Source organism: Thunnus thynnus, chromosome 13 (genome assembly GCF_963924715.1).
Source record: "Thunnus thynnus chromosome 13, fThuThy2.1, whole genome shotgun sequence".
In the NCBI taxonomy this organism is placed as follows: domain Eukaryota; kingdom Metazoa; phylum Chordata; class Actinopteri; order Scombriformes; family Scombridae; genus Thunnus; species Thunnus thynnus.
In genome coordinates this window covers 23,856,243-23,872,534 of record NC_089529.1, presented here as the reverse complement: position 1 = coordinate 23,872,534, position 16,292 = coordinate 23,856,243, and the positions used below count along the sequence as shown (strand labels likewise).

The following is a 16,292-nucleotide window of genomic DNA, read 5'->3' as shown; positions in this document are numbered from 1 at the left end:
GGCTGTATACTGAATACACAATCGGGACCCAAACGGTTGTGCAATGACATGTTTACCAGCCAAATCTGCCTTTTCTGGCCTCTACTTCTGAAATTATTGTTTTCATTTCACTAGCAGTAAAGTTTTTCTGTATTTTTCCTCTTTGCAATGAGTGACAGCTCTCTCCACTACTACACTGCTCCAATGGAGCTTTTCTTATGCAGAGAAATGGGAACATGGTAGTATGCTAATTACCGATAGCAGGCATGCACCCGTCAGTTTAGATGATGATTCTGATTCACTAACATACACACGGTGGTAAGAACAAAATTGGCCAGTGCAATCATGTGATGAAAAAGTAATTTTCTGCGTGTGCACTTATTTTGTGCGCAAATTAAGACTATTTCTAAGCACATATTTGTGAATGAGGCCCAATGTCATTTAAGTCTTCCTATCCTGTCACTAACAAAAAAATACAATCTAGACACACTAAGTTATCCAGATGAGCGGTAGTTCACCAAACTACTACTTTTTAACATATGTAGAAATAGAAATAATGGTTTTATTTCAGTATGTGTTAGAGGTGTTTCTTACAGTTCACAGTTGGGTGTGACCCTGTCTTTATGGTGGGATTGGTGGGTTTGCTCACTGTTGAAACTCTACTATTTAGGCTACGCTAAAAATCTTGTGAGTATAGGAAATACTCACTGCCTTAAGGCTTGAAAGGAGTTCCTGAAAAGTTGTTGCTTGCATGGCTGTAACCAGCTTTGATTTGCAGCAGTTATAATGGATTCCAATGCTAACTCACACACAGCAAGAAAAAAGTCTCAATATATATCAGTATATTCTAAACAACCACCGCTTTGCCAATAAACATGCTTCAGAGCTATGAAGTGTAACAAAGAAGTAAGTATGTAGCTCTGTGGAAAAACTATTGAGTGTTTCAAACAAACTGTAATTAACACACAGATCAACATCTTAGAATTGAGTAGTAGGGATGTGCAGAGATCACAGTATTTGTATTTGTATCTGTATTTGTTGAGGCAGCAAAATTATTTGTATCTGTATTTATATTCGAATAAAAGTGGAAAGAGGCTTAAAAATCCTGTTTTTGTTTTTATGACACTTTTAATTTAAAAAAATTAAAATTTTACAATAAGTGTTCATGAATAAACTACCTTACAAAGGAGGTCCCCACATCGGGTCTTGAACTGGAGTCTCCCAGATCATAGACGACTGCGCTGATTACTGAGCTAAAACTTTACTCATTGCCTCATGCAGACAGACCTCTACCTATTTATACACCCATAACACTTCAAAGGCAATTATAGCTTTGCACTTCTCATTTATTGCCTATTTTTTACAACCTAACTTTGTGGAAAGGAGAAGGGGAACAACAGGTTATGGAGAGTCACTTGGGAGCACTTTGCTTGTGTCAGTAGCTCAGCTTTATCTCTGGGGAACACCCCCAACAAATAATTTTTTAAATATTTGTATAAAACCCACTATTTGTGCTTTGCCTAATAATGTATTTGTATCTGGCACACCCCTAGTGAGTAGTGCTGCAGGAGTGGACTGAGAAGTTTCTTTGGAGGTCTGAATACATTTTGAAACACTTTGCTGTCATGATTTCAGGTCAGCATTGGAATCCATTGTAACTACTGTAAATCCAAACTGGAAACAGCTGCAGTTCTCTGTAACAAATTACAAACTTTTCAGCCCCTTTTCAGCCCCATCTGCCAATAAGATGAGAGGGTATAAATGGTGTAGTAAATATATCCATGTACAATTTTGTGAATGACTTCATGCATCTTCAGGCAGCTACTTTCTTTGGACACTTGTTGACAGCATTGGTCCAGAGGCAGCTACTAAAACTTCAGTGTGCTGCATGAGAACTGAGGTGCAGAAGAGGCAGGAAAGTGGGCTTTTGTTTTACACTTGAACTGGGTCATTTTAACCTTACAGTAACCCCTCCCTTGGTGACCACTGGAGAGCCTGGAGTCACCACAGTGTTGTGCTAAGCCCGCCTTTATTCTTGGACTCTCTTCAAGGAATGTGTTTTTCACTGGAAAAACCACTAATTGTAACCGACACTGAAAACTGAAAAACTGCTTATGAAATTTTCCTCAGAGCAGCAGTTGACGTGACTAACATGCTGCAAGTTGCATTGTTAAATCTCTTATCAGAACGTATTAATTGTAATATGTGTCAATGTGACAGGAATTAACAGCAGGTCCTTACAATGTCTTCTTCTATTGAAATACTTTTTCACTAAGCCTTCAAAAGAGGTTTTTGACTTAAATTATTTTACTTTTACACTCACAGTTTTGTTCATTGAGAAGTCTGTACTTGGGAAACAGGAAACAAACATTATTGTGGGAATCAGTGGTTTATAATTTTCTACATTAGCTAAAGTAGAAACACCGTACTATTCGAATACTACACTATAAATAAAATCCTATCCTATTAGCAGATAAATAAACTTGAGTATCAAAAGTAAAAGTATTCATTATGCAGAATGTGCCCTTATTATCATTGATGCATTAACATACTGTATAAGCAGCATTTCAATGTTGCAGATGGTGGAGGTGGAGCAAATTTTAACTGCTTTATATGTTGGTTAGTTTAATCAATAACAATGGATAATTTTAGCTTCTTAAATGTAAAATACAAATGCAAATCCTTAATTAAGTATATGTAAATGTACTTCAATGTCAATGTCAACATCCCATACAAGTATGTAAAATTCATCAAGCGATTTTATAGCACACAGGCTCTCTTTAGCTTACAGAGAATGCTTTTCTTGTAGATCTAGGGAGAAATTGAGTTGTTACACTCCCTCACTTGCATGGAAATTGAACTGGTTGTGTTGGACCCCCCATGTCTAAAGAAGGAATCAAGTGGCCTGTGGGAGTTATGCTTAACAAGTACACTCTACAGTAAAAGTTTTTTCTAATCCAGTTAGTTTTCAAAGTACATGCTGGTGAGAAGTGTCCTTATTTTCTAAATTTGGATAAAGAACAAACAACAAAAGTAACTCAGCTCCTTCACATAAGAAAGATGTGGTCAGAGCCCTGGATTTTGGCAATGTGTTGAAGTGCAGCAGCTCTACAATTGGCATAAAACACGGCTGAAACACATCTTGTGTAGCCAGGGTGTCATGCAGGGCTCCAACCACTCGCCTGATTACCAGGGATGATTGGGACTTATTAATCTGGCTCTCACTTCCTGCCTGAGTTTCAGTGAGGTATTTTAGTTTTATAATGTCCTTTGTGAAATTGTGCCTGCTTTTATGCACAAAGAACGATTCAAGGAAATATTCATAATCAATTTAGAGCTTAGATTTCTTAGATTTTTTTAAACAATCGCATACAGACATGGGCTTGGATTTTTATGATCCACTGATAAGATTCCATTTTAAATTTTAACTTCTTGTGGCTCCAAGGAGGGAAAATACATAATTTGCTTTGAGATTAAGCATCAAATTTATTCTTACAAAATGTTACAAACAAAACATCACTAAAACGGACAAAAGAGCATATAGAAAGTACATGTTATACTTATTACTTTTAAATGCATACAGGCCACATTGACACATTTAAAATGACTGTTTTGTTGTGTCATTACAATCTGTATAATCTTGGTGTGATAAATTATTGTTCTGTTTGCCTTTTCTGTTTTAGTGCGATTCAGGATCCCAGAAAATGGCCACCTGCAGATCCGTGGCATCAAGAAGACAGATGAGGGCATGTACAACTGTGAGGCTCGTGTCATGGCGAGGGGAGAAATTGACTTTAAGATGATCAAGGTTGTTGTTAACGGTAAGAACTTTCTACTCCCTTACTGTCCTGCAAGCAGCGTTGGCCCGTCGGGATCTGATCATTTTGCTTGTTAAAAATTAGGGATATTTATTACAAGTATGGTGCTCACTTTGGCCAAATCTTACATTAAAAATCATTTCTAGTAGGAAATTTCGTGGCGAATCCATTGATACAGGTTTAAAAGTGGTCAGACTTATAGTTTAGACATCAGAAGCCTCTGTTTGACTCAAAGTTCACGCCCATAGATTTCCTCCCTGTTGTTTTACATTGTAAGGTGTGATGTGGCACTGCAACTTTCAGGGCTTATAAAATCCACACCGTTCGAATTATTACAAAGTTTGTAACAACTTTTTTTCAGCATATTGTCATAAGTCATCTATTACAGTTTGAAGTCAATACCATTAACGTCTTCAGAGGAGATAGCATTTGTTCGGGGGCCAAAATTGGAGCAAAGTCTTATTTTGAAAGGCTGATTGTGGACTTCCTGTTGGATTTAGCTCAGGGGTGTCGGCATATGATTTGTAGGTCTTGATGAGATGAATAATTGAGTTTTGGTTTGATCTCTCTACGACATTCCTATGGGCCGTGGCCATTTTTGTTACATAGGTGGCGCTAGAGAGCACATTTTGGCACTTTGGGGGTTAATTTTTACATTTTATCAAATTTTTCACCAGATCTGATGTGCATGCCAAATTCAGTGAGTTTTTGAGCATGTTTAGGGGTTCAAATTTAGGGTTTAAGTGGCGTAATAATAAAGAAAGAAACAAACAAACAAACACACAAAAAACAATAGGGTCCTTGCCCTTAGGCGAGGACTACTGTTTTACAGTAGTCCCCTGCCTTTTGGGCTCGGTCCCTAATAATCACAATAGGCAACAGCAAAAGGCGGATTTATTCCCATACATATTTTATAGATTATTTGTTCACATCTACATATCTGGACAGAGCCTCTTCAGAATACCTTTTTAATGCACCTGTTGCATGTGCTTGTATCTCTCTTTCAGTACTCCCCACCATCCGTGCCAGGCAGTCAGATGTCAACGCTACAGCAGACGTTGGTAGCTCAGCTTTGTTGGCCTGTGATGCAGATGGCTTCCCTGAACCCATCGTCACCTGGGCACAGTACGTCAACCGCTGCCGTCAGCTCAGATCCACATCCTGATCAGATCAGGGGTAGATCTGAGCTGTCACAAAAATTAAGCCCTTTTCTTTTCTAGTCCACTTTTTCTGGATTTCAAAGGGAGACATGAAGTAAAAGGAAAATGTGAAGAAAGACACTGAAAAGATACACATTGTGCTGAAAGGAACCTTTTCCGCACCACCTCGCTAAAAGCTTCAAAGTAGCTCAACATCACATTTACCGATTCTGCTCAGACTGTAAGCTGCTGCAAGAACACAGGGGTCATTGGCATACTTCTTTATGTTTTTATTCCTTTTAGGAATTCATTTTAAAACTCTAACTCCATGGTATTTTTTTATTCCTTGAGCTTTGCACATGAAACATTTTACAAAAATGGGACATTTACAAAAGAATTTTTATCATTCAGCTGTAAGAGCGTGGAATGAAAAGTTCTGCTGGTTCTACTTTTTACCTAAAAAGCCTTTCTTTAAACTAATATTAACTGTGCAGGTAGAAATCAGTCGGTGAGGATTGCTTTTATTGCGCTGGAGTGATGGGATAGCACTATTTCTTTCCTAAAGTTTCTTTCCATAACATTTACAGATTTCCAGCAGCTCTTGAAATTGGCTGCAGCTGATCAGGTCAGTTCAGTCAGTTAAGAACATTACTAGTCAGAAAAGACTACAGTTTTTTTTTTTAATCTTTTAAGCAGGAAGGGGTTTAACTTTAACAGTGACACTTTAGTAACAGGATGCACCCCTAGCCAGTGTCACAACCGGATCAGAGGGCTATGTAGTAATCAGGTGGACATTTTTTTTTTTTTTTTACTGAGATGTTGTTGGGCCATCTCTGCTGTCTGTCTCCAGCTGCTGGACACAATGACAATGGCAATGAGGAGACACACCAGAGATTTAGACTGTATCTAGTGACCATGCACTGATGTGGAAAAGCTGCACAGTTAAGGAAGGGTTGTTACTGTTTTACACAATCAACTGTATTAATGTGGCCATCAGTACACAGTACATAGTGACAGCATAAATATTTTATACATAAATATATAAAAAAAAATAAAGGAAAGAATTTTTGAAAAATAAAATATGTATTGATTTTATCTGCTTTACAGGGCTCAGTTCAGTTGTTGTGTACCCTGAATGAATGTTCCAATATTTCAAGGCAATATTCAAGTACAAAACAAAAACTGAAGTTATGCGTCTCCTGCATACCAAGTGGAAAGTCATAAAAACTGTTCCCTTCACACGAATGTGTCATATAAATGAAAACACATATTTGAGAAATATAAATGTCATATTTAATAAGAATCTGGAGTTTCTGAAACAGAAGAGCTGGTGAGATGCGTGACTCTGTTCGGTTTGCAATCTTAACAAAATGTTTCTGGAGGACCAAAATTTTGTGGAGAGTAGTAGGAAAAATACTCACCCAAACTATATTAAAACATGAACCCTTCTTATTATAGCAGTAGATTAATTTATTTCTCTGCTAACCCAGTCATCTCATCAACAATAATTCCCAGGAACAGTAGTTGACACATGAGGCATCTCAGCACTTGCCAGATTTAATTAAATTAAATTACATTCTTTGTAAAAAAAACCCCAAAAAACTAAATATTTATACATAATAACTATGAGATAGAATTGCTGTATAATCAATTAGAGCCTAACAAATAGAATAAAAATATGATTTCTACAAAAAAGAATAAAATATACATATATTAAACTAAAAGCAACTAGCATTTGATCCGTAGCTCATAAGATGTTTATGGTCATATTCTGTTGGATGCTGGTGTTTCATAGGAATTGGTGCACACATTACTGAGGGCCTTAGACATTCCTAAAACCTAAGTGGTACAACTACAATTTGAGTTAGATAGAATGTTCATTTAATATCAATACAGTATTGATGCAAGTCCTTATGAATCCCTTATCAAATCTATTCAGGTTTAACTTGATATTTAATTATTTTGTCAGCAGAGAAGGCAAAACATGACCAGTCTTCACAACCTGTAGATACAAGCTTAAAATCAGATACAGTAAGTAGTATAAGACATCAGCTGTTGTCCTACATGCTGGAGGTCTCGATAATCAATTATTAATTTGATAAACTAAAATTTCAAGAGTCAAAATCTCTCAATTAAACTTTTATGCGTATAATATGCATGAAAGTTTAACCAAAATTAATGTATCTTCGCACAGCTCTTTGCTTCATATACTTTCATATTCATGGTGCATCATTCACTGCTATCATGCAGCAGCACCGCCGCTGTGCAGAGGAACCTTTAAATAAGACTTTTTTTTTCCAGAGATATGACTGAATAGTACGATTGAAGGCTCCGATAATGCTCACAGCTGTTTTCCATGCGGCAGAGCTGATGTGTGATGTAGGTGTTGGGAGGCTGATGGAAATGCAGATCCATGGCCAGAGGAGAGTTGTGACACACAGCGAGGTTGTTGGGAGGACAGATGGGTGAGGCGGTGAGAAAACAGAGGGGTAAAGCTCTGTTTGTTCTGGTTTCTTAGGGCTGTTGACAGGGCTGTCATTCACTGTCTGTCTGTAAAATGCTTCAGGAAGGCTGTTACTCCAAGCACAGAAATACTTAATTCTCTACAAACAGGATTCTGACCTTTAGCAAAGACTTCTGCTTCTAAAGAATGAAAATCCGCGTTTTCCCGAATGTGAAAAAAACATGCATCATCGTCAGATTGCTCTATGGCCTTCACAGAAACACAGATGTGAGGGCTAAAGGAGAGCTGAGGCAAACAAAAACTATATGTTGCATATGCTCTCAGGGGCATACGCTACGGGACAGCAGCTTTTTTGGGCTCCCAGCCTTTGTTAGGTACCAGCTGCTCTCTTCCTGAGATAAAACTCCAAACACATCATTGTCAGAGAGTTAAGAAACTTATTTGTAGGCCCCTCAAGTTGTGTAAACAAACACTCGTGATGTGAACCCTGCCTTTTTTCCTCTTTTTCACTCTCCTACAGTAACAACATTGTCCTTGAAACGGGTGATAAGTACAGCCTGAATGAGGATGGTTCAGAATTGGTAATAAAAGATGTCAAGAAAGTGGATGAAGGAGATTACACTTGCATTGCCAAGAACAAGGCAGGAGAGAAAACCGAGGAAGTCAGCCTGAACGTGTTTGGTAAGAAAATAACTTCATTCACTTATGTTTGCATACAGAACACTGTGACTCTTTTTCTGTCTATGGTCTTTTCTTATGTACTTATTGACATCTACTGTACGCTCCTCTTCAGCTTTTCCAGTGGGCGGGCACAGGCTTATACAGCGTGAAGCATACAGTTTAAAGAGAAGCGTGTCCTATTGAAAACTAATTAAGCCACCCCTCAGGACATTCAAAGATATCACACTACAGTCTCTCTTCATGAGGAAATTTGGACCAGCCTTATGAAAGCATGTGTTTGCAGCTCTATTATAGGCTAATGGTGTATGAAACCAATATCCTGGTCTTTATTAATGTCTCTATACTTTAATATAGTAATGGTTACAATATGTAACAGTGATTTAAAGCTGCACTAATTAATCTTTTCGTATTACCAATGGATCAAATATTTATGTGTGATGTGAAAGGTATTACTTCCAGTGACACACTCGCAAAGAATTAACAACTTTGCAGAGCTTCTCAGCAGCAGGCAGCTATTTTCAGCTAAAAGCTCTGATAAACCTGCACACTGTCTGCTACCTGTCTAGCACCCAACAGCATGCGGATAAAGTTAGCATCCTGCTGTTAAAGCAGCTCTGGAGCCAGATACTTTTCCTCAGGAGTTGGTAGAGACCAACAGAGAATAAATAATTGAACTAATGTTCATCAAGTAGCCAAAAACATGAAATGAATATTGATGTTGCTCCTTTTCTCCTTGTCTATGTGTAAACAGGAGATTGCTTGCTGACATGCTTTTTCAGCTAGTCGCTGCCTCCAAATAGCTAAAAAAGTATCAATGAATGCAATTTTAAAAGAAAAATGATGCAAGGGACATTACTGCTAAAAGATGCTACTTCAGGAGTGTCCTGATCAGTGTCTAGAAAGCCCTGTTTTAATTATACTTTTTTTTGTCTTGCTTCTAGTGCAACCCAAGATTACCTACTTGAATAACCAGACTGCCTCAGAGTTTGACGAACAAGTCACCCTGACCTGTGAGGCCTCCGGCGACCCGACACCCACTATCTCCTGGAGTTTTGAAAACAGAGTGTTCACTGAAGGAGAGCAGGTAAAACCTCTTTCAGCAAAGGTGGACAATACCACTTTCAGACAGCCTTAATGGCATTATGAAATAAAGGCCCCATACTGAGTCTTGACTGACGCTGGATTCCACATTTAGCATCATTAAAAAACAACAGAACTCCTTCAAACTGACTAGTACCTTTGAGAATACAGGCACATAGATACAATTGAGCATTTAAGTCTCAGTGACTTGCATTTCTCTTTCAGTCTCAGACTTACTTCAGTGAGTTTAATGTCCAGTTTATCTCAGATCATCAGTAGCCAACGCTCACTGTGATCATACATTCTGAACTTCTTATTGAGTCTTGTATTGCCACCTGAATCAGCTCTTTTTACATTAAGGTTTGGATTCTGTGACCTTTTTAAACTTTTTACAGCCTTCAACAGAATTGCAGTAAAGATTTTGTACATTTCTATCATGAATGCTAGAGGGGGGGTTGTGCAGATTGCCATAAAACCAATTTCAAGGCAGTGCAATTGTATGGTATTCCCCAGTGTTATTAAGGGTATACAGTACATAACACTTTAGACCCTATTAATCACAGGCATTTAAAAAGTAATATTTCTGTGGAATTACAATGTAAAGTGCTCATTGGTAATTCAAAGAAAATTAAGTAAGAATTAGTTTAAAAGCTGAAAATGAGTTCGGTGAAATTAGCATAATTATTGCTGTGTTCAAATCTAGAAGCCCTCTATCCCTTTATCTCAAAATCAGATTGTTTTGAGCTCAGTTATGCTGCTCTAGCAAACTACTCTGATAATCCACTTTGGAAATGAGTGGGCACTTGCTCTCAGGATGAATATGATATAACAGTAACAAAGTCTTTGCACGTAAAGCCGCATAAGGGTTATACATCTTTGTCACGCTCTGGTTTGTATCCTTGTCTTTTCTTCATGTCCTTCAGGAGCAATGGAGATAACACTGAAAATCACTAATGTGATAACACATAAAGTGCTGCAATGTGAGAACATGCGTAAAAGGCTTCTTGAGGTGTGTGAGCTATGCAGGGTGCGATCTGCTAAGGGTTTGGTGGGGATTTACCCCCCTCTGGTCTATATATCCCTGCCTCTGCTGAGTTATTTTTATCTCCAGTGAGGACAAAAATGTAACCCCTCATATTTATGCTGCTTCACCCATAGACTATATAAAAGATCTAAAATAAAAATAGGTTATTTAAAAAAAAAAAATCTAAGTAAAGTGCTGCAATGTGAGAACAGTCATTGGTGCAAACAACAATAAAATCAGAAATAGACTTTCACTGTGACACTAGAGATAATACTGTGTCTAGGCTACATGATGACGCAGATTTGCAGAGATGCAGGTAAAAGAGAGGCGACAAGCTGCGGATGACCCCTCCTCAGAAAAGAAGTCCATCATCAAAGCAGACTGTTTTCTTAGTCTGACAAGCAGGCATATACCGTAGTCTATTTATTTTTCTATTCAGTATTGAAGTTTGCTGTGCATAGAGCTGAATTAAGCACTGGCTTAATGACAAGATTATTATCATGTCTGATCAAGTGACGCTATCCACAGTACTGAAAGGGTATCTGGCATGCTAAATTAGCATTTAACTTTTTGTTTTGTTATATATGATCATATGTGACCCCTCATTGCTGAGAGTCAAAATATTGCGATACTTGGTGATTTTTTTTTTTTTTTTAATTAGCTTAAAATATTCCTGCAAATTCAGTGATCAAGTTCAAGTTTCGTAATTGTTTTATTAAAGTTCATAATTATTTTATAAATGTTACAGCTGCAAGAAATAGATAGATATAATAGATTCCATAGTCTATATAGGCCTGTTGTGGTTCTGATTTATTTTCATGAGTAAAAACGTCTCAAAAACATTCCCCCTCTGATTTTTTGTCACAAATCACACCCAGGAGCTATGAATACCATCCTTTACAGTGGTCGCAGCATTTTGGCAGTCGCTAACCTGAAGAAAGAATCTTATCCCTAAGTCTATTGATACGCTCCTATCAGCTCATAATTTTAAAAAAAAAATCCATCTTAACAGTATATTCTGACAACATTCATCATGTGAGCATTAGATGGATTAGTCACTTCAGAGGGATAATTTTCCTGCTGTGAATGCAGTAAACAGATAATTACCTTGCTGCCTCTAGCAGGGTTGTGGATTCAGGAAGAACACTTTATACTGTAGGACTATACTGTGGTTAATGCTTCAGTTTGCATTTGATTCTGCATCTTCATATATTTTATCATAATAATAGAAGTTAGGTACTCGTATTTCCAATGTTATTTGGCAAGAAATAATTAAATAATAGTTGTCTAAATGTATAGGCTATTAAAGGATATTTTACAGTAATGTCCTTGAACTCGGCGCAGTCTGTGCTGCATTTTCTCAACACTTCCTGTCACGTTCCCAACAACAATATACTGATTTTAAGTCGGTCATCATACGTGATGTGATTATTAAGGTGAAGGTTTGACTTCTAGTTTCCCTCTGACCACTGTCTCTCTTTTGTGCATTCTCTTGTACGCTCTCTCACAGCAAAATTCATTTCAAAAAACTGTTTGGAATCCCTGCCTTACATTGTCCAACACAGTTGTGTGAATGTTACAAATAATATACGCATGTAACAATAACTGTACTATTCTTGGAGACGCACAGTGACAGCACCTGTCTTTTTACGTCCCAAAGGACACAGAGGGACTCAGTTGCACAATATTTGGGCTATACTGGCCTACTTTACTTCACATGCTCTGTCCAGCTGTATTCAGCTAGTGCAGTTTGATGAATTGTGTCTTAAAGCTGCCATGTACTGTAGAGCATTTTTTCACAAACTCGACATGAGGCGAAGAATACGTCCTCACGAGATGAAAATGTTTCAACTTCAACTCAGCTTTCAACAAGTGAAATATTTGCACTTGAATTGAGTTATTCATGTATTCAAGTAAGGAGACCAGAAAAAAAGTTAGAGAGGTCTAGAGGAATGTAACAGAAAGTTTCAAGATCAGGCTCAGATTGAGCTGTGAACACATACAGAAACTTAACATTTTTGCAGTTTGGAAATTTGATTTTGAGACTTCATTTTACATTTGACATGACATTGGGCTAAATAAACTGCACAAAAACCCCCAGTGGTCAAATATACACCTATAAAGCAAGACAAAACTTTGCTTTGCATTCAGCCTGAACACACTTTTAGCAGGATTAATTCAATGTTGGTATTTGTATGTTCTTTGCTTTGTTTGACAATCTGATAAAAGAATGATTAGCAAGGCCAATCAGTAACAAGATGCATCACCCATCTACCTAATGTCAAATTTAGACTGGCAGTGTAACAGCTACAACTGTTCCAGTTGCAATTTATAGCCTCTAATTACTATTACTCAGTTTCCTGAAGGTAACTTGAAAGATTTTCTGCCTTCAATGCAGTCAAGCCAAGTGAGCAGTTTTAGACTTCTTGACCAAGGAAGTGATGGATCTAAAATTGGCATATGCACACATAACAGGCCTAGCTTAATTGTTTTAAATTAACAATAAAATATGAAAGAATTTATGAAATATGAAACAGCGACAGCATTTCAACCTCAAACTGTGTTTGTCATTGAAGCACATTAAGCCCTGTGAAATTAATCAAAGGACTTGGAATCACAAACCTTTGGAATGTGCACAAAATCTATGTGAGAAAGGATGGATGAAATCCAACATGAGGAAACATTACTTTAACCTGACTGTGCAATGCAGCCAAAGTAGCCTTGTAAAGCTGGTGATTGTGCCAAAACTCAAAATGCATGCCAACACTGTTTCCCCTGGTGGCATGTCTCCATTCTGGTATCATGCCAGGAAAAAGACAAATTATATTGTAGATAGATTTTTTTATTGTCACTGGCATTACCATGATAATTATTAGTGACATTTCAAAGAATTAAATAGAATGACAGTGAGTGACAGTAGTATCACAAGACTAGGTCAGAACCTAGTATATGACTGGACCGTGTATGGGTGTGTAAAAATGTTGCCAATTTGTTGAATTCCTGGATATTAAATGTTCATCTGGAGGCTACAGTGGAAATTATAGAAGAAAGTTTTTCACAGCATTGGGTGCAAATTCAGGAGGCTCATCTCCACCCAGTGACTGTAGTTACAGCAAGCGCACCTAGGCAAGGCAAGGCAAGGCAAGTTTATTTGTATGGCACATTTCAACAACAAGGCAATTCAAAGTGCTTTACATAGAGCATAAAAGGCATTAAAACAGAATATAAAGCAACACAAGTAAAAAAGACATATAAAAACAATTAAAAAGTGTTAAATTTGGAAATAAAAAGACGCTAAAAAGGGAATAAGACAGATAAAACAAGAGAATAAAAGTAACAGTGCAGTGTAAAATATTAACCCTTAATGTGGTTTAATGAAAGGCAAACAGAAAAGTCTTCAGCTGTGATTTAGAAGAACTGAGAGTTGCAGCAGACATGCAGTTTTCTGGGAGTTTGTTCCAGATATTTGGAGCATAAAAACTGAAAGCTGCTTCTCCATGTTTAGTTTTTACTCTGAGGACAGAAAGCAGACCTGTCCCAGACGACCTGAGAGGTCCAGATGGTTCATAACGTAGCAGCAGATCAGAGATGTATTTTGGCCCTAAACCATTCACTGATTTATAAACCAACAGCAATATCTTAAAGTCAATTCTTTGACAGACAGGAAGCCAGTGTAAACATCTGAGAACTTACACTAAACTGATATAACAACCTACATTAGTCTCATGTTTTACCTGCACCTTTTAATTTTACCTTTTAATGCTGTTGTTCATCGTTTGTGATGTGAAAACGTCAAAAGAAATAAAAAAAAGTTTGCGTCCTGGTGTTAGTTCAGTTATAAAATCCTAACAAAGTGTCTTTTCCTGTCGGCTGCTGACAGCGCTGTCAGCCGAAGAGTCGATCACACTGGCGGTAGAGGAGGATGTGTGGTATGTGTCTGTTTTAACAGGAGTTTAGCCGACTTCTCTGCATTTAATACCAGAGCTGAGAGCTTGGAGCAGGAAACACAGTCTCTCTGCACACACTGTCCTCTGTTTCCATCACAGTTATGTATTTAGGTCATGTAGAGACAAGACTGTAAAATTTTGCAGCCTGTCAAATTGTCACACATATCCAGGGGGATAATGTCAGTAAATTCAAGTGAAATATACACTTTGCTTATACCACGCGAATGCGCCTCACGAACCCCCTCACCCCCATGTGATTAATTTCTGAATCACATGAGGTCCTTAGGTAATGTAACCTGACACACCAGATGGTTTGTTACACAGAACCATCGTCATCCTTGGAAACTGTTTGGAAAAGGGCAGACACTTTCAGGAAATACTTGGCAGGTAATTGGATGAACCATCTGTCTATCACCGTCTAACCTAGCGAGGCAGCTGGATTTGCAAACGCTGATTGGCCAAAAGCACATAACTTGAAGCCTGACAAGATGGATTATCGTGTAAATCCAGCTGCCTTTCAAGGTAACAGGTAATACATCCTGTGCGAATAGGGCTATGAGTGGAAGCACTGTAAACGCCCCATGATGACATAATAGAAAACTCTTTGCGCTGATTCATTTTGGAAGAGCAACAGCCAATGGGGAAACTCCAACACTTAGCCAACAATGGTGCAACTTCATCACTCACTCACTCACTCACTCACTCATTCAGCCAACTTGAAGCCTTGTGATAAAAGGAGAACAGACTTCTTTGTAATGTTATGATAAATCACAAGCTTTAATTCTGCCAGATCTTACAATTTTCAGGCCATAGATCAGCTTGTGCCCTTATAAAGAGGCAAAAAAGCACCACTGAAGGAAATAAATATTTATTTAAGAGTTACAGAATTTATACAACACCTGAGTTAGTCAGCCATTCAGTTAATGGACTAAATATGGTGTCACCCATTTCCCTTCTTGGACACTCCCCTTGTCTCTGTTAATCTTGGACAACGATTGGTTTGAAGCCACATGGCCATATATCCAACCCATCTTTGTAGATGCCTCATTGGCTGATATGTGTCTGGATGTATATGATTGGTTGTCTTTTATATATTTTTTTTTACCTTTTTCATACCCGACTTACTTTATTCATTGGTGTTTGTAATGTTTTTTTATGATGAAGGCCACAAGCCGAAACGCGTCGGTCAACTGATAAAGTTGTTTTCATCTCTCTCTAGACTTCTTTCCCTACTCCGTGCACCTTGGAAGTAGCTGAAGTTGTGCCAGAGACCCTTACTGTGCATCTAGTCAGCCATTCATTCATGTTTTGCTGATTGTAAGCAATCACCCTGCTCCCAGGAACAAGACTGGGTTGTGAGGTGATTTTGGAATAGTAAGTCATGTGATGTCCACTGGCTAAAAAAAAGGCTTTTTCCCCATACACAGTCATTGAAATAGAAATGTAAAACTGTGAATAAATGTATGTGAGCATCACAAACTAACACTCTGATTGGCTCTTTGTGATATTACAATCTGAGCAATTTTTGGTCCAGTAAAATCGTTAAAGCCTTGAAGAGCTGTATCAGCTAAGTATTTTTGATACCATGGATGTATTTAACTGTTTCTGGAGGCTTGATTGGTGCATCTGGCACATTTGTTCAAAGCACAACACCACAACAATACCAGGCCCCCAAATCACAGTTGCCAAAGGATAATAACATTTTTGGTGACACTCTGAACTTTCCTCTTGCTTCACATCAGGCCAAAATTTTCACTGGTTCACAAGAAATATCAATAGCTAATTGGTAGATTGCTGATACATTCATACTCTCAATAAAACAAACCATTTCCCTCTACTACCACCCTCAGAACAAACTTTTTAACCCATATGTTTATTGTTTGCTCCATCCAGTGTTAGCTGAGTGTTTCGCTCTCGTGCATTTGAGCACAAACTTCTTGTGACCCAGCTTAACTTCCCTATTTTGTCACATTAACTGTGTCATTTATCATCGCCAATCAGTGGAAGCATTAACACAGAACGGTGCATTCACAGCTGTATTGCCAGTTACTGAATCTTATCTTCCACCTGCAAGACAAGACTTGGCGTCCGCCCCTCACAGTTGTCACAAAATATCTTCTTCCATTCACTGCCTGTCAGCATCCCCCCTCTATCCAGAGC

General features: G+C 38.0%; 1 protein-coding gene across 8 annotated transcripts in view; it reads left to right on the top strand.

Annotated features, from left to right (window-relative positions):
• Positions 1-16,292, top strand: part of ncam1a (neural cell adhesion molecule 1a) — a 279,874-nt gene that overhangs the window by 194,350 nt on the left and 69,232 nt on the right. For all 8 annotated transcript variants that reach the window (XM_067608755.1, XM_067608747.1, XM_067608749.1 and 5 more), the window contains exons 5-8: positions 3,663-3,800; positions 4,805-4,922; positions 7,921-8,081; positions 9,023-9,165. In XM_067608755.1, the coding sequence (XP_067464856.1) occupies positions 3,663-3,800; positions 4,805-4,922; positions 7,921-8,081; positions 9,023-9,165 (560 nt within the window). The remainder of the gene's footprint in view (positions 1-3,662; positions 3,801-4,804; positions 4,923-7,920; positions 8,082-9,022; positions 9,166-16,292) is intronic.